Here is an 18899-nt window from a genome sequence, read left to right as displayed (position 1 = left end):
ACAACACTGGGCTTTAGCTTTTGAAAAGCTTGTTATGAGGTAGAAAAAAAAAAAAAAATCACAGAAATTCTGGATAGTTCTTCTCTATAACTTGTGAGGAAAGAGGGAAAACCGGGATAATGTTTAGTTTATTGAATGTAAAGCACAGATACCAACACAAAATATATTGTATTTGTTTTTTGTAGACATTAAGGGTAAAATATCTTTATTTTAGAATGGCATATTTTTACTTCAAAGGAAAACTTAATTGATCTGAAGCATTAAAATTAATTCTATACTTATGACACATCTATAGTATAGTAATTTATTGCTATGAATTACCATAGCTTGCTACGAAGTAGATTTTATCAATACTTTTGTAAAAAGAACCAACCTGTTTCAGGCTGCATTTCAGTGGCTCTTCCTTCCACTTTAGTGGAGGCTGATTCTGTCGACTCTGTTACTGCAAAAAGTGAAGCAACAACCTTACCACCTCTCAATTTTTGCACCAACAAAAGTTCTAGATAAAATGTTAGATTGTGGTCATACAGACTAGTGATTTCTTCAAGAAACTCCTCTGAAGCAACTAGTGCTCACTGTCACATTTTCCAGATATTTTAATCTCAACTCTTCGGCATTTTTGAACCAGAAAACTGAATTTTTGATCAAACAGAAGAATTACAAAAAAACAATATTGAACTTTCTCCCAGATTCTTCTAGCAAGTCCATTTGCTATTATACTCTCTCTGATCCAGAGAAGCTAATCTTTTCTCCCCACCCTAAGCAGTCCACCTGAGTAACATAAACACAATTCTATACCTAACCTAGCTATAATTAATTTGGTATTGTGCTTTCTGATCTGCATGTTCTAAATACCTCTTTTTCTCACACTTGAGGGAAAATAACAGAAGATTGGTGAGGAGGATTGTAAACACGCTCAAGTGACTTGCAGTAGGGGTGCAAAATCCCACATATACGATATTAATTGCTGTTTAATCTTGTGTGTTTGACAAGTGGAACACCTGTGTTCAGATAACACAGGCCTGTGATAGACTTACAAGGCATCTTATGGAACATGCTGGAGATTCCTGCCCTGCTGTGGGAAAGATCAAAGCACTGTGGTAAATACATCTGGGTGAATCCCTGACATAGAGGGAAGGGAGCAGGTTTGGCAATCCTCTGGCATTGACCAAGCTCTTCGGTATCTGTGTTCCCACTTGGGTGCCTCTGCTCGGGTGCTGCTTCGAGGCTTCCCCAGTTGGTGAGGTAACAAAAATAAATGTACTTTGCATCTGCAGTTTTGTGGTTGCTCACTTGAGGTTCTTATCTCATAAGGTGGCTTACTTTAATGTTTAGCCAGCTATACTTTCAGTTGCCTTCCAATTAAACAGCATAAAAAGATTACCAGGCTCATTACTGCTTTCACTTTGATCTTCTGGTGCTTTAGAGGGTGGTGAGGGTGCCTTGCGCTTCATCCTGCGCAGAGAGGAGTTCACGGAAGCAGTGTCACTGAGTGGCAGGGAACCTTTCCGTACTAATCCCAGAGGGGCCTGCCAAGGGAGACAGGGCAGGAAGATTATCAGCAATCAGTAAAAAACAGCAAAATAGCTCTAGTAATTATTCTCCAAAAGTATTTGTAATATACATTTGGGAAAGAGAGAATGTATTACCAAACATATTGTGGTTTTCATCTTAATTCCTCCAAGGAGTTGTTTTTAAAAAAAAATATTTTCTCAAGTAATTGAATATATTCACAGAGGTGCAACATAGAGCAGTAAAAGAAAATCAGTTGCTACATATAGTGCAGAAGAAATCTGAATTCTTTTACACCCAAAGGCTATTCTACAAACCCAAAATAATTCTTTTCTAAAAGTAGCTAAACTCACTGTGGAAAGAAGTTTCAACTACACCCCACTGCAATGACATAACATGTTTCCTTCTCCATTCCTTCAACAGCAGTCCTAATTGGCCTGTATACATAATTATTATGAATTTCTTTCCCTCCTTGAAATACCTGAACTTTCACAGAAATTTTTGGAATGCCTGATTTCAATACTTATCAAGTACAACTGTCTTATTACAATATTTAACAAAGTTAGATTTTAGTAAGTTGCGAAAAAAAAATTATAGTACCTACTGATGTTACAGCATAGTAAGGTCTTCATTATTGTAGTAAAAGTAAAAAGTCTTAATTCACAAATAATCAAAACAATTAAAAAATGGATAAAGGGTACCTGTTGAAGACCTCGTATTTTTATGATATAGCAGTCCAATTGCATTTTAAGTTATTTTAGAAACACATTGTCTGTCTCAGAAAGACAGTAGTAGTAAATTTGCTCGCCATTCTTAACTATGGCTTGCCTTATTGTCTTGGGGTGACCTTATGATGTGTATCCCATATCGCTGCCTATGCCCAGAAATTAATTCCTGTGCCTTTCTATGCCTCTAAACTGAGCCTGAGAGGGGGAAGGAAAAACCTGAGCAAAACTTTTGCAAAGCAGTTTGCAGCTTGCTCAAGGTCACACACAGATAGCAATTGGTTTTCCCCACTGCAGCAGGGGAGGGAGGAAGCACCCGGCTTGCTGCGCCCAGAACAGTTTTTCTGGCCAGTGGTTCAGCTGCTCTGTTCTCCGGAGAGAGACTGAGAGTTGAATTTTTCCTTCCCTGGAAGTTCGGATTTTCTCCCTTTTCTACTGGACTGCTTGATTGCTGTAACATCAGAGCACATCGGGAGGACTTTCCACCGGGCACAGAGGGCCTGGCCCTGGGCCAAGCCCCAGCTCCGAGGAGACCAAAGGGAGGACTCCAACACTTTCCCAGGTTTTTCCTCCACAGCAAAAGATTTTACCATTTAACATTATTTTCCTTTCCCATGTGTTTGTTAAATAAATAGTTTTATCTTATTCACTTTCCTTCGAGGAAAATTTATTTTTTCCTGAACCTGGTGGGGGAGGGGTGGTTGTGCCTTCTCTCAGAGGATATATTTCTAAATTTGGCCAAACTGGTACACTTATGCTGAAGAAAACTATATCCACATCTACTAGAATGACAATGGTCAGGATCCCAGCAATAAAGGAATGCATTTTGGAACTAGACACAGCTGCCTGTTTCTGATTCCTATCACTTGTGTTCTCAACAATATAATAAAATCTTACAGTGACATTCATTTCTGGCTAGAAGGATCCACACAACAGCTGGGTGTGGGGTCATCTTCAGAGAACTTCTCTGTGCTTCAGTTAACCAGCCCACTTCACAAAGCACAACATCAGGGAACATAGAAGGCATATAAAGACACCTGCATATTCTTGTTTCACTGGCAATCCTTTCAAAAACATCAGACAATAGAATTGTTGACCGTGCCAATTTCCACGGAAAAAGATGCTTATCATTTAGAAAGCTATCACTGAACAAATATCCAAACATTCCACAGTAAGTGGGATATCAAAGACCAAAAGCCAGAGTATTTGGTTGTACACAATCAAATCTATAAAGAAAATTACAACAGAAAAGACACTGGCACAAGGTGTCTGGCAGGCAGTGTTTGGCAGCTCCTGTGAGATTCCAGTACAATACCTGAATGAATGAACAGGGCTATGAATGAAAAACTATCCTTTGGGCCACCCTGGGCACCCTCAGTCATCTGCTTTGTCCGACCCTGGTATCAGGTATAACAGATCCACAGATACTGCACTGTAAGGAGCACCACTGTCCAAAAATGTTCACACAATTCTACCCATCACTCTAATGCCAAAGCAGGCAACTCAAACCTTTTACAGAAAAGCAAGAGTCAGGTTTGAAGAGAGAAAACACAAAGCACAGGGTGAAATATTCTTTTAAGAACACCAGAGGATAGGAACACATCACTCCTAATTAAAAACACTTGCATGCTTGAGTAGTTTTTAAATAAGTCAGTTTCCAGAATAAAATGTCACATAACAAAAACCACTTTACACTTGTATAATTTCTTATTCATAGTTCCAAAATAGTTCTTAAAAAGTAAAAATAATTAATAGTATTCAGCCTTTGAATTTATTCAGGAGGGGATATCGAATACAATATTATTTCCCCAAATGACAGGGTTTTTTGTTGCTGAAGTATTTCCTCCTTGCAGTTGGGCAGTGGTGTTTGTCTCCTCTCTGGCAGCTGTGCTCAGGCTCTGCACAAAGCCACATTTCCCTGCCCCAAGGTCTGCACCTCTCCAGCTCCACAAAGGCTCCCTCAGTGACTCGGCTGGCACCGCGCTCTGCGCACACTCGCTCAGCTGAACAGATGTCACCAGAGTTCCCTTCTGCACACAACAAGTGTGTGTGTAGGGGGGGAGTAATGTTCTCAGCATAAGAGCACAAATGCTTCTAGATTTTTATAAGCCTTTCTACTGCCCTTTGCATCCAAAGAAACAAATAATTTGCAAAGAGAGATTTCAAGAAAGTACTAAATGTTCCAGTTAAGGTTCAAGTGTTGAACAGATTTTCTCAGGAATTATTCAACATATGAATATTAAGAGCTTTCAAATCCTAACAAAGGCTGTAATGTGAAAATAGTACTTTACACAGATGGAAAAAAATTAAAATAATGTTATTAAGACATATCTGACAAAGCTTTGGAATATACATCTGGGTGTTCATGTGTCATACCAACTGCCTACAATAACACCAGTGCTTTTTCAGTTATATTTACATCAAAATTCTTGTTAGGATCACTAAAGTAGTTAACGGTGTTTATGCAGAAACACCAGTGAACTCTGTCATAACTTTTATAACATAAGCAGGAGTTCTAGTTTTAACACCATACACCCTCTTCATCCTGCAACAAGCAAGGGTGGATATGAAAACTTTTTAGTCTCAAATTTGACACCAAATCCCACCCAAAGGAAACACTGGTAGATGCCAGTGCTTCCCAAGTTCCAGCCTCTGTATGCAGTGGCAGACATAGTGCCTTGCCCTTTTTATCACTTCAAAAAGCAAATAAAGGTAATTAAGGCACAGTAGTTTTGCAGCTACAATGGAAACAAAAATTCAAAAGCATTTGGGAAAGAATATAGTGGTAGTGGAGCATTTCAGTGTGCTGGAAAGTCTACCCCATACCAAAGGTCACTAGACAGACATTTTCGTATCACTACATCCTACCTCTTTTGCTCCATACATATCTAAGTTTAACAGAGGTATACAGGTGACTGTGTCATGTGGGGATAGAAAAGCACATTGCTAGTCACATTGCTAATATTTCTATCTTCCCTTTGTGTATGCAGGCAAATGTATGTCCAACAGAAAAAAATATGTATTTGCTCCTACAATGACTCATGCATTCGATTTCTATTACATGACTTAAGCCTCCCAAAATACTTAAACTTATCCTAAGTACTACAAAGTAAGTAATGTACCTCTGATCTGTTGGAAAGAAAAGACATACAGAATGTATTTGGAGAAACTCAGCTGGTGATATTCTGTCCAAACAACCGATATGACTATTTTTTCCTAGGATTTATCTTGCTGGTACAGAAGAAAATACAATAAAGGAGTAAAGTTATGCATTTGATATACTGAAAAGTAAATGCAGGCAAAATTCACCACCAATTCTGAAACATCTCAGAATGATATGAGATTATCTTCACGCAAATTTCAGGTAGTCCTGAGCACTCTCTTCTCCCAGGTAACCCTGACTCTACCCAAAACCTCCCTGCTATCCATAGTGCTCAAAGCATCATTGTCCAACTTCTCCTTTAAAGGGCTGACCATCAAGTTGCAGGCAAGAAAGCTTCCGGTATAATTTCTTCAGCACGGAACTCACCCCTCACAGAAATCCTAATTAAGCTGTCCTGTGACAGTGACTAAAAAATCTTTTCAGAATACTTTATGATTTAGTTGCTTCCCACCCTTCCCCCAGTCTCCCATCTTCTTCTTCCCTTTCTTTTTTAAGAGGTAGCCTGGAGATTCAGATTTCTTTAGGAGTTAGGGTTGTGTAAATAATGGCAATTTGTATTTCTATAGTTGAGAAGATCCATCCATTATTTTAAACTGTAAATGTTTTGACTAAAAATCTGCACTTAATTTTTTCTACCCAAGCATAGTTTATGCATGCTCCTATACAATACCTGTAAATAGTGTAAGGAGAGAAACATTGATGGGATAAAATGCAGATGTATCAGTCTAGCTTTTATAAATAAAGGAGTAGAAAGAAAATCAGCCACAGCATTTTGGGCATAATCAAATGCTTTTCTTTTAAAGAAGTGCTATTACTAGAAAATTGCAACCACTTTTATGAAAACTGTGAAGATACCCACACTAAATTATACAACAACACTTTGCAAAAACCCTTGAGAGTCCTCTCTACTTGCAAGTGTATTTAAACTTGCTAGTTCTCAACATACTTCTGGCAAGAGTCATCTTGCCCAGAATTAGAACTGACAAATAAGTGAGGGATTTCAATATTAGAGATTAACATGCTCAATTCCCACCTGATTTAACATAGAAATTTCCTGGACAAGCATTAACCATTTAAGCTTACTAGGCATCTTCCAAGTCTCATATAGAAGAATAAGCAAGTCATGCTGTGTAATAACTTGCAAAAGGTACCCTGACATGCACTGTACTATTTTCTCCCCTAAAAATAGCATTGTGTCCATAAAAACTAATTCTATAATCACCTTGAAATGGAGGCCAAAAAAATTCCAATCCTCGTATCAGAATGTAACTACTCAAAGAAAAAGCAGTTTCTGTAACTGAAAAGTAGCAGAGAAGCTGTAGGAAGTAAACATTAAAACCCTTTTTCATGCTGTGAGAAACTGGACTACAATATGTTGAGAATTTGAAGAAAGACAACAGTGAGAACTCTGTTCCCTTAAAGTTGGCTCATTCCACTGTTGTCTGATGTTACTACTTTGACACGTTTCTCAAAACCAGGCAGACAGTTTATCCACGCAAAACTGACACTTCACTTTGTCTTCCTTGCGGATGTTACGAAAGAGATTTGCCTGTAATAGGGCCCATGCAGAAGGTCATCCTGGTCCATAGAAGAAATTAAGTATGTATCCAGTCTGCCAACTTAGGCATTCTTAAGAGCAGTATGATTTGCAATGAAATGCTTGCTGTAAGGCAAAAAGTGATAAAAAGTAACCCTTAAGAAAAAAAAGTATATCTTCATGTTTGTAAATTAACTTAATTGGACACTGAAGTTACAGTGAAATTCCCACACATACTTAATAGCCCAGAGAACACACCAATCAGCCTGGTGAGCAGCCTGAGAGAGACTTAAGTCCTACCAGCAGGACACACATTTCAACAGCAGAGAATATGATAGACCAAATTGTTATATTGTTTACAATGAAATAATTGTGATCTAGTGTAACCATTGTACTGGCCTCCTTACTGAGAGCTGACCTGGATTAAGCGAGACCTTTTGAGATCATTTGGTGCAACTTTCTGTTAAAAACAAGTTCTTACACTTTATTATTGGTTATTGCAAGAGCCTGTCAAGGAACATCTCAAACATTTCCAGCAAAGAAGCTTCTACCACTTCTCATGAGTGACCTATTCCAATAGTCAGTTCTCACAGTGCTGAGTTTTGTTCTTCAGTCCGAATGGAATTTCCTCTGGAGAAGCTAATGCCCATTGGTTCTCATCCTGTCCCCATGCACCCTTGTGAAGAATATACCTCTGATTTCCCTTTAACACCATCCAGGTATCAGAAGAACATGATTAGATACTATCTGAGCCTTCTTTCCACTAAAACATTTATTTTCTCCAAACCTTTAAACACCATGGTGGCCTGCTTTCAGTCTCTGTCTTGAACTGCAGGAAACAAATCTGGACACAGCAGTGCAGGTGTAGCATAAAATTATTGGGTACACTGGATTCAAGGTGGATGACATGACCAGACCCCAGCCCATACTGATGCTTGGGATTACTTCGCACAGAGAATTTCACATGGTTCTTTTTAAAATCTCATTGAACCTGTCACTGCCTCCCTGAGTGGTGGCTGGAGTACCTGCCTCTCTGCCCATTTTGGTGCCGAAGTTTGTCAAAGGTGGATTCAGTTCCATGATGTAGATTGTTTATAAAGATATTTAACAGTAGTGGCCATACTACCAACTTCTCAGGAACTCCACATTACAACCAGTCTGACTTGCAGCCATTACCCCCACTGTTTGAACTGCAGCCACTTTTCATCCTATCTTGGGTTTTGTCTGTCTGGTTTGTATCATACTTTAAAAAAAAAAAAAAAATTGATGTAGACTGTGGTTAACACCTTGCTAAAATAAAAGGCAGATGACCTCATCCTTTATCCTTGTATTTCTGCTTACCACTAATTCACAAATTTCTTGCTCTTGACATCTTCTGCCACTTGGAGCACCAGGCTCGCTTTCGCAATCCTAAGAGCAGCTCTGCATGTCCAAGAAGTATCTCTGTATTTCTTTCTGAGAATTGTTCTTCCCCCTTTTATTTCTGCACTTGAGTTCTCTCAGCAGCACATTTAAATGAGACTGTTTAAAAATACTTAACTGTTTGTTTTTATGTCTACACCTATTCCCACTCAGGAGAATGGACCACTCTTGTGCTGCAGGAAGGCTGTCTCTTAAAATGTTGCAGTACTTATCCAATCAGCAACTTGATTCTCCAAGGAAGTCTCTCATAGGATCCTTATTAGTAGTTCCCTGATCAAGTTGAGCAATATGTACTATGTGAAATTCATTCACTAGATGATATTTATTGAAGGTAGATACCAAAAGACAAAGTATTTTACTTGAATTAATAAAATTCAAAGGGAAGAGTAAATATTTGCCCACATTTAAGTCCCAAGTGCTGCATTTTCTGATAAATCACTGTGCAATCAAATCCCACTGAGATAGAAGTCACCTTAAAAATGTGTGCCAAAGGCCTCTAAGTTTTAAGTGAGTTGCACACAGTAGTACAAAATAGAAAATACACACAAAAATATACCTTCATCTGGATGTCCTCTCTTTGAGAGCTATTCAACTTCAGTCAGATCACTTTAGCTCAGTAAGAAATTCAGTAAATAATAATAAATAATAAATCTAAGCAATTGTTTGAGTGACAGCTGAGCAGTCATACATTACTTTTAGATGTAATAGGGTAGTAATCATTTAAAGCATGTTGACATTAATAAGCTATTTTTTAAAAAATTGAATTCAATTAAAAGAGAAACATGGTGAAGTAAAAAAAAAAATTATTATTTTCTTACTCTCCCCAAAGGTTCCTTTTACTAAAATTCAGAAAGAAACCTCTCTCTTCTTCAAATGATAAAGCTTTTCAGCAGGACACAATACACAAAGACACAACTTCTGGTAAACAGTGCTCTCTTGTGGTTCTGTGCATCAGTGAGAGACTAAATCATTGTATAAAGATAAAGGTAGTCACAGTCTGAAATTTCTTGTCTCCAAGTCTAATTCAAAATGAATCCCTCGGACTTGTATATCATTTAGTTCTGCATTTAATTTTTCTAGCATGTCAATAACTTCATATCTAAAGACCACCTTTAGATACTGTATTCAAAGCAATGTATGAAAAAAATTAAAAATTAAATATAACAAAAATTTTAACTTTGATCTTTAACTGGAATTCACAATTGACAATATGTCCAATACCAGGATAGCAGTTAATGAGTCAATTCTCACAAACTCTATTGGCAGAATTTTTGCATGTCATGGGATATGTATAGGTTACTCAGATAGGTAGCCCACATCTCATAGCTTCAATAAAATACAGCCCAATTTTTAAAATAAAAACCTTACTTTAACTTCCTAGGAACACAACAATGTTCAGACTGCTCCCCATGTCCACTTTTTTCTACAATATAGTGTAAAGAACAAACTACTCATTATCCCATGTAACTAAAACATTCAAAATTAACAGGAATATCCCAACCCCAGGTACTACTTATAATAAAGCGAGACCACATTCTCATATTTAAATATATAAAGTATTCATCCAAAAGAACAAAAAGGTGCTTACAAAATCAATTTATATAAGAAGTTGGTTTTACCTTTTCAAAATACAGCAAGTACTTCAGTTATAAAGTTTAAAAGGAATGCATCATTCAATTTCCATAGTTATTTTCTAGCTAAAATTTTTTGAAGCAGTTACTTCACTTTTATTTATTAATTTATTTATTAATTCAAGCCTCATCATATATTAACAACAGGGTTATCAGGGTTACTATGTCTGTACTTATTAAGAGAAGTGAAGCAAATGTAACTAACCTGTTCATTCCTATCAAAGCTGTTGGATTTCACCATATCAGATGCAGGTCTGACTTGGCCTCGTGCGAGCTCCTGGGGAGCACTCTGAGAGTTCGGCATGGGTGGCAAAGGAGCTCTGCGTTTCTTCGGCATTTCAGCGGGCAGAGTGTTTGAGTCATACTGCTTGCTGACAGTGTTAGATCTCGTGATGAATGCTGGCCTTGGCTTGCTCATCAGTGGAGTTGCTGGGGCACTGGCAGCCTTGGGGTGTGGGAAATAAAAAAAAAATCTAAGTTGCATACATTTTCTGGAAAACTATCAACAGTACTGACTGCCCAACTGGAATATGTTTTCTAGAAGTTTCTCTTATACAAAGCTACACCTTACTTGTTCTCTTTTCTTCTTGTTTCGTTGAAAAAAGCTGAAGAATCCTTTATTTTCTTTCTCCTTCAGAACATCCATGTTTTCAGATTGGTAGGAGCCTAAAATAGAAAACAATAGTCCTAGATGTTATTTCATGCAGAGATTATTTCTCTTGCATTCTTACTATTTCACTGTGTCATAAACCTCCTGCAATGGTACACAAAACACATCATAAATCACCTAAATTAAATTTTTTCTACATGTTGCAAAGTGAACAGTTTGCCTACCATCCATGTTCTTCCTCTCCTTCTCAGAACTCAGGACAAATGAGATTCAGCTGCTCTTAATAGCCCCAGCACTTTGTCCAGCCCACCCCACTTGTCATATGTTATGGTTCATATCACAAACATAGTAAAAGGCAAAAAGAGCACTACACTTTTCAGCTCTCCATTCCTACCAGCTTCAATTTATGGTAAAGTGTGAAGTGGGACAAGCCAGGCTCCAGCCTGCACATGGTGTAAACTACAGAGAAAGATCACCCAAACACTCAATCAGTGCACACATAATTGCATGGCAGTCATAGTAAATACATTCAGATCCATTCTTGTTATCTTGCAGAATTTATCCTCCTTAAGTTGCTGTATTCATGCTGAGGAATTGTTAAGTGTAATGACTGACTTTTTAAAAATTTTATTAGAATGAACTTTTTTGAAGAAATCCCGTTGAATGCAGATGTAATGAGCAACAAATCAGCAGGTCTGGTACAAGTATCAATATAAACATGATCCTAAATTTAATAAATTGATCTAGGGTAAAACTATTCAAAAATACTTTCTATGTAACTGGGTATATTCAATTCTGCACTATTATTTGCAATATGCATTTAAGATAGGACAGAGATATTACTCATGTCACAGTTAAGCAGATGTTATAGCAGGAGCAGGTGCTAATGTCCCTTAAGTGCTACAGTTTCACCGCCTATTTCAGTAAATCGTACCTTGAAAAGATGGTAAATTTAAATCAACTGGTGATGCAGCTACAGAAAGACAAAAAGAAAGACAGAAAGTATGAATCTGAATCAAAGACGCAGTAACAACTTACAAACACAGAAAGCCAAGCTGGATCTTCAACATTAGGGAAAAATTAACTGGGTACTTTGCAGAAGTAAAAGGATGTGTATCTTTACTGCCTAATACTTAAGTCATTCAAGAACTTGAGCCTGAAGACATGCAACAGAGGCTGCAACTGTGTACATAAGGAGGGAGGCTCCACTTTCTGAAGCAAAGAGAAAAATCAGTATGTAGAATAGTTTGCTCTGGTTTGGATGGTCAGGCAGTCCAAACTTGGAAAATGAACAGGAATGTATAATTAAGATATAATGTTAATAAAATAAAATTTGAATTTAAATTCTATTAAGTAAAAGATACTTCTCACCATTTACTTTCATAAAGATAATGGAAAATTCAGAGCTTTGAACCTGCCTGCAAAATTGAAATGCTGAACTACTTCTTATTAAGAGAACTGAAGAATATCTAAATTTCCTAGCAGGGCACTGCTGTGTAGAAAGGACATATGCCTTTGTATGCCCTCCTAAGGATTTTTGGCTGTTGATTCAAGTGAAACACACAGTATATTGTGCAAAAAGCAGCTTTGCCAGTCTGTAGATGAAAGCAGTAAATAACCAGACAACAAACCAAATAATGCACTTGGGGCCCATGTAGTCAAAGTAACATGTTTAGGCAAGTTAAAATATGTTTGTTTCCAGTGTGGAAGAGAAAGGTATTTCATTTTTGATTTCTCGATGGAAAAAGGACATACTGTCCAAATCTGTCATTCTGACCCTTAGCAAGTAAACTAAGAGAACTCTTGAAACTGTAACCACCAAACAGTAAGGTTACCATATTTAGGTAGAAAGAGGGGCAAAGACAAAAAAAAAGCCCCACAAGTTTTAGAGCAGAAATAAAATAAAGCAAATAAAACAGTGGTCAAAACCAGGAGTGAGTCAATCAATATCACTGCTTTCTACACTGAGGTAAAATTTTCTGCAAGAAATGTCTGAAATGGAACAAATCACACCATACAAAATTTTTAATTACGGTATAGTAAACCTGTCACTGGCCCAGATGAATTTAAAATCCGGCCTAGGAATGTCTGTACAAATACGAGAAAGTTAATACATTATATCCCTGTTGGATCGCAATTAAAAAGACAATCATTATTCCTTCACAATCTATAAAACTAGCAAGCAGCCTTCAGAAATATACATCAAGACCATCAGAATATTCTAATACCTTAAATACAAAACTAACTTTCTCTAACTATCTGTTCTTTTCAGGTCATCATGATGATGTGCAGGAGCTAAAGGAAATAGGGTGTTGTTGGGTTTTTTGGGGAGGGTGTGAGCAAAGGAAAAAAAGGCTTTGCATTTAAGTGAGGATTTGTACTCAGCAACCTCTGCTGGTAGCGAACACTTGGTTAGAAAATAAAACTTTTATACAGCACTTCTGAAAACAAAAGTCCAGGTACACATGAGTCAGTTCCAGTTTTGTGAAAGACTAATGAAATATATACTAAATTTCTAGAAAATAATTTCCTAAGTAAAAAACCCAACATGTATACATTATTAAAATACGCATTATTAAAAATGTTATATAGCAGCAATTTACAGAAGTTATCTTACCTTGACTGACATCCATGGCATACAGTTCTCTTAGTCCGAGGTCATTAAGAGATTTTGTCATATCAAGGGGTTCTTGAGACTGGTAACTCTTCAGTAGTAGAGTGTGTGAAGGATCAAACTCACATTTGCTACTGATAATTGGTATGAGCTCTTGAAGGGGTGAATGTGGACTAACTCTTACTACTGTCTTCTGTGTCTTCTTGTAGTTTATCACTACCCTTACTGTTTGCTAAAGAGAAGAAAATTCCAATAAATAATGGCACAAATTCTGAAAGAACTGCCATTTTTACAGCAGCCTCACAGTGATCACAGGAATTTCACTTATGGCCAACTTCACCAGTGATGCAGGTTCAGAAACATTACATAAGATTCAGAAACATAACTATTTTGCTCTTCCCTTCCATGCAAGAAAAGGACACATGAAGCAGACTGCTTTCTCCTTTAGCAGTGCCATTTGCCTGTGCACCAGGGTACATGCCTGGAGGGAGATGCCCTACTGGGTTATACTGGGCAGCTGTAGAAGTGAGGTGATGAGCCACAAGCAAGTGCCTGTGCACACGTGTGTAGGAGGAAGGCAGAAGGGCAGTGGAAGAGCTCTCCCGGCCCTCTGTAAGTGCTTTAGATAAACTAAAAATCAGTATTCTTCTACGCAGCAGAAGGACAAAGGTGGAAGGAAAGATTTAGGCAACACCCAGAAACTGATTTTAGTACCTCTTAAAGCTCCCGCCCTTTTCAGGGTATACAAAAAAAGCCAAGAGAGAACAGCATGTTAAAGGAAAATCAACATACAATTAGAAGGGCACATATATCACAGCATGACAGATGGTACAAGATGTTGATTTTCAGTTTGTTCAAGGCTGTACTCAGCTACACTTCATCTGCAGAATTTTTCAAAAGGCCGATAAGGTGTGGGATTTCAAATAATACTGTAATATTTCCTTCTTTCAGCAGCAAAGATGTTTGCTGCAACAAACTGAGATGTATTTTACCTAAGAGGAGCTTATCAAAAACAGACTAAAGCATTTCACATAGCTTCAAGGTGAGAGGATGAAAGACAACAGGAAAAGCTGAAACAAGAGGATGAGCTACCAGCTCAATATGCTGAATACAGCAGTGATTCTAATTTCTCAATACACTTAATTTTAGTTCTCACCTCTGGTATAACTGGTGCAGGTTTCTTCTTATCCATTTGTTTTGCCTTTACAATCACCTTTTCCACTTCAAGCATTCCCACTGGTGTGTTGGGTTTGAATTTAATCTGGCTATTTTCTGCAGATACCAACTCTATGGTATAACTTGATGGATTTAAACGATACTGTGCACAGAGAAAGATCAGCAAGTCCATCATGGGCTTCCTGTAAAAGACAAATGGAACTGTCACAACAGATGACAATTAAGCAGGCTATAACAAGACGAGCAGCTAAACATTTAATCCAAGTCATCTTTTCCCTTCCAGGACTAAACAATTACTGCCAGACACCAACTTTAAATATCTTTGAGCTTTAAAAAAAACATAATTACAAAAAAAAAAGGCCAATTCCCAAAAAAAGCCACTAAAAAGAAAATGAAACCAGTTTGCACAAAAGTATGCCAAGTACTTGAGCAGAGTGGGACCTGCTTGCTTGTGCGAAGCTTTTCCTGAGGTCAACAGGGACATGTGGATTAGTCACCTCATTTGACAGTTAGTGGGAACTTTAACAGTGGTGATAAATACTCTGTTATTCATTAAAAACAGTTCTTTTGCAAAGCTTGGCATTTTTATATCCATTTTGAGTTACAAGGGACTTTATTTTCAGAAAGTCTGTGCATGAGCCACTTGGAAGATGCAGGAGAAATGAGGCTTGAGAAAGTCACATTTCAAGAAGGTCTTGCATTAGGGATTCCAGAATTATCTAGGTTCTTAATACCAACAGCAAGAAAAAAGCTAAATGACAATATAGTAGGCAAATGCCATTTCTTTAGAAGCTCTGTGTGATGCAAGGTGTCCTTCCTGCAATGAAGAATGGCCAATAGAACTTGTCAGATGTAGTCAGTACCTGTATGTCCTTGTTCCCTCAGTGCTTAATGAAGAACAGGCAGAACAGGGTATTAAGACAGGCTATTTCCATTTGCTACTGAAATACATCTATTAAAGTTGTACTTGAAACAGAAGTGTCATAGATGTTTAAATAGACCAAAAGTAAGGAGAACATCCTTACTTTGCGTGTTACAGAACTGAATTAAGTTATAGCACTATCAGATTATTCCTCAATAATTTTTTTTGAGGTGGGTAAGGACAATTTCATTGTGACACCCTCTGCATCTTTCAGTTACAGCTATAAACAAGGAAATCCATCACCTGCTCTGTCTCACAAGGACATTATGAAAATAGTATTCTTGTGAAGCAATCAAATGGTATGTTGAAAAAAATGCTGAAGTGTCTATGAGAAATACAGGGTTTGGCTGGTATGGCTTTATCAGAAATCTTAAATTCTAGATGTAATCTCATAACAGAGGCAAGTATTCTGATAGCACAGCCAAATGTGGAAATAGCTTCTACAAAGAACCATCAGATTAAGCAGAATTCTAGATAACAAAGATCATGAATATATTTATTAAGCAGTAAGTTAAAGCAGACTTTTCATATGATGCAGCTCTGTAAAAATAATTAAGAATGACTCAATGTTAAAAGTTATTGTAAACACTGAATTATTCCTCTCTTTAATTTACCCTAGAATATCATTCCCGTTTCCCTTCCTCTTAAAGAATAAATGTTCCATAAGCAAACTGTCTTCTAATTTCTAGCAGCAGGGCTGAACTCTCCAGTGCACATGCTGCACTTCCAGAAGATGGAAACTGTTTGAAGGCTGACAGATATTTCCTTTCCAGAGGAAAGCTTCTGCCTGTTTAAGTGGCAGGAGAACAGTTGCCTCAGGAGACAAAGGCAGGAGGAACAATAAAACAAAAAAAACCCATACAGAAATGGTACTCCAATGTGTGGAAAAGCAGTTTCAGATGGTCTGAAGAGGCATAGGAGAATGTAATATACTCCCGTACTTTCACCTAGATGATCTGTGACAGTCTGAGGAATTCCATGCAAAATGCAGAATAACAACTACACCTCCCCTTTCACATTGCTAAATCAGAAAGTTTATTTCAATTAATCTCCTGTATATAGCACAACCTGCTTCAGTTACAAGACAGAAGGAGGAGATACTCCATTTCTTGTACTTCTAATCCCTAATGAAACAAGTACATCCATCCCACCCTAAGAAGAAAAGGGCTGCAAATGCAAATATCATCATTCCCCCATCTCACTGGGGGCAGAGCAGGGCAGGGCCGAGGAGGAGGGAGCCAGAGGAGGCTGCAGACACAACTTCTGTAGTGGTCTTTCTGGCTACTTAGTGTATCCAGTAAGTTACTTGTTACCTTTTTTTTCTGGTGAATTTTTATACACTGGCTTTAAAAGCTGCCCTTCAGTTACTGGAGAGAAGTAAGATTATTAAACATGACCAGAGCAAGAATTCACAAGCAAGGATCCCAGAAAGCCATCCCATGGAAATGCACCACAGTGACAGGGGCAAGCCCTCACATTAACCAGTCACACAGCAAGTGACAGAATGATAAGTCAGTACCAGCTGCTCACAAACAACAGGTACATGCAAATTAGTACATGAGAACAGTGATTCAGTACAAATTTGTTTTCCACTGGTACTTCCAGAAACAATGTGTTTGACTGGAGGAAGATGGACTTTAAGTCCCCCCACTCCACTGCAGGCAAGACATCTTCCAACAACTGCTTCAGAGAGATACTCCTACCGAGATTAAAAAACCAACCAAACAAGCTCTTCTTGTAATCATAGACTCCAAAACTAGTAAAATGATAGGGACCAAGTCCAGAGAGCTGGCCAGAGTAACAACACGAACACTGATACGATTTGAGCATCGTTCTCCCTTTATTGTTCAACTATGCAAGCTTTTATCTCCTTTTGCAAAGATTCACGCCCAGTGCCTCTAGACGGCCTCTAATCCGCGGGGGGACGACCAGTGTATAACTTTGCCAAGGACTTTCAGGGCTGCCTGCAGCCAGGTGCTTTCCAGGCTTGCCTGCAGCCAGGGGCCAGTTCAGGGGCTTTTCCTCAGCAACCCTGGATTGTCCAATCTTCCCAGGGGTATCATACGCCCCTGTTCCACAAGGAATCCCTCGACAGTAAAACTCTTTTTTCCTAAAGTCTGCAAGGATTAAAGGTGGAAGAATATATGTATCACAGTACATTTAACAGCTTCCATAATTAATATTTAGCAAACCACCAAGAAGTGGCCATCAGCTACCTCAGATGACATCATCTGCTAGTCCTTCTTTATCTATCTACTTCAGTAAAATACTTATTTGCAACTTAACTTCACTAAATTACTCTAGGTTTTCTGGAAATCTCTGAGTGTAAATATATTTACATATTCCTGCACCCTTCATCTCTCATCTATTTTTCTCTGGTTGTTCCTACCTGACTAAATAACAATAAAATGTAGCTAAAAGCAGCCTCTCATTACATCACATAGCTGATAGTTAAAGGATGAACCTTCACTAGAACTACACATTCACTGGAATGTATCAAAGCCTGTTATTATTGTAATTAACAGTGTAAGGTGTCACTTCAAGTGCTCAACTGTTTAAAGGGAAAAAAAAAAATGCATCAAACTGCCAAACTCCTCTCCAAAAACAAGGGCTAGAAATTTGCTACTTAAAAAAAGTTGAGATTCTAGATTTCTGATACAATCAAACTTTAGGAACTACGTCTTCCCATCATGAGATTTGCAGTAAGCACCACCAAACAAACAAAACTGTCTCAATAATCACCAAAAGTATCCCTAAGTAGGGGTGGAATATTAAAGAGAGAAAAGAAACCTACACACAGGCTTTCTATAGATCTCCATTTACTTAATTATAATGGTTTCATGGCCCTCCTTGCAAAAATATTTGCTAATTCAATTCTCTAAAGCAAAAAAGACACTTGTTTTCATAGAGAACAACAAAACCCACCAAAACTCACAAAATCTGTTACTAACAAATTTAAATACAATAGGTTTTGAAAAGTAGGGCAACACAACAAAGCTTGTTATTCACCAGCTAGTTACAGAGAGTAAACCAACGGTTTATCAATATTTTAATAAATGGAAATACTCAAGAATGGAGCAAATGAAACCTCACAAAGGACTCTTATAATACAAAACAAATTCAGCAAAGCTAAGGTCTCTCTAAAAGAGATCTGAAACTGAAGCCCCAAACATACTACCCTGCACAACTATTTTTTTAATACACCATTTCCAAATTAAATATGTCATTATCATATTGGCTCCTGAAATTGCTAAGTTAATTTACTGATGCATACAACTGAAACTATACAATTTCAAGAAAACTTTCTCAAACTCTGCATTTATTCCCTGTGGGTAAACAAAAAAAGCTATCAAACTGATTAGGCTGCTAAAAAAAAAAAAATTCTTCAAGTTGGGTTTGGGTTTTTTCCCTCCTTTGGCTGCAAAAAAATTCTTCAGCTCTATGCTATTAAATCACTGAAAAATGTTCCAATTAAACAAAAGCAGAACAAAACAAAACCAACAAAAAGCTCCACTCATCTTTCTATTCCTTCTTCAGAACACTGTACCTTCACTTCCTACCACTCATTGCTCTTACCACATTTGAGG

General features: G+C 37.7%; 1 protein-coding gene across 12 annotated transcripts in view; it reads right to left on the bottom strand.

Annotated features, from left to right (window-relative positions):
* Positions 1 to 18899, bottom strand: part of COBLL1 (cordon-bleu WH2 repeat protein like 1) — an 81339-nt gene that overhangs the window by 16341 nt on the left and 46099 nt on the right. For 10 of the 12 annotated variants that reach the window (XM_048309391.1, XM_048309394.1, XM_048309396.1 and 7 more), the window contains 7 exons: positions 14371 to 14572; positions 13218 to 13446; positions 11535 to 11573; positions 10562 to 10656; positions 10196 to 10435; positions 1385 to 1529; positions 374 to 442 (listed from right to left, as the gene is read on the bottom strand). In XM_048309391.1, the coding sequence (XP_048165348.1) occupies positions 374 to 442; positions 1385 to 1529; positions 10196 to 10435; positions 10562 to 10656; positions 11535 to 11573; positions 13218 to 13446; positions 14371 to 14572 (1019 nt within the window). The remainder of the gene's footprint in view (positions 1 to 373; positions 443 to 1384; positions 1530 to 10195; positions 10436 to 10561; positions 10657 to 11534; positions 11574 to 13217; positions 13447 to 14370; positions 14573 to 18899) is intronic. The other 2 variants (XM_048309392.1, XM_048309390.1) reach the window with 2 other exon arrangements.

This window comes from Corvus hawaiiensis, chromosome 7, assembly GCF_020740725.1.
Source record: "Corvus hawaiiensis isolate bCorHaw1 chromosome 7, bCorHaw1.pri.cur, whole genome shotgun sequence".
Taxonomy (NCBI): Eukaryota; Metazoa; Chordata; class Aves; order Passeriformes; family Corvidae; genus Corvus; species Corvus hawaiiensis.
The sequence above is the reverse complement of the archived record's forward strand: the minus strand, read 5'-3'. Positions and strand labels throughout refer to the sequence as shown.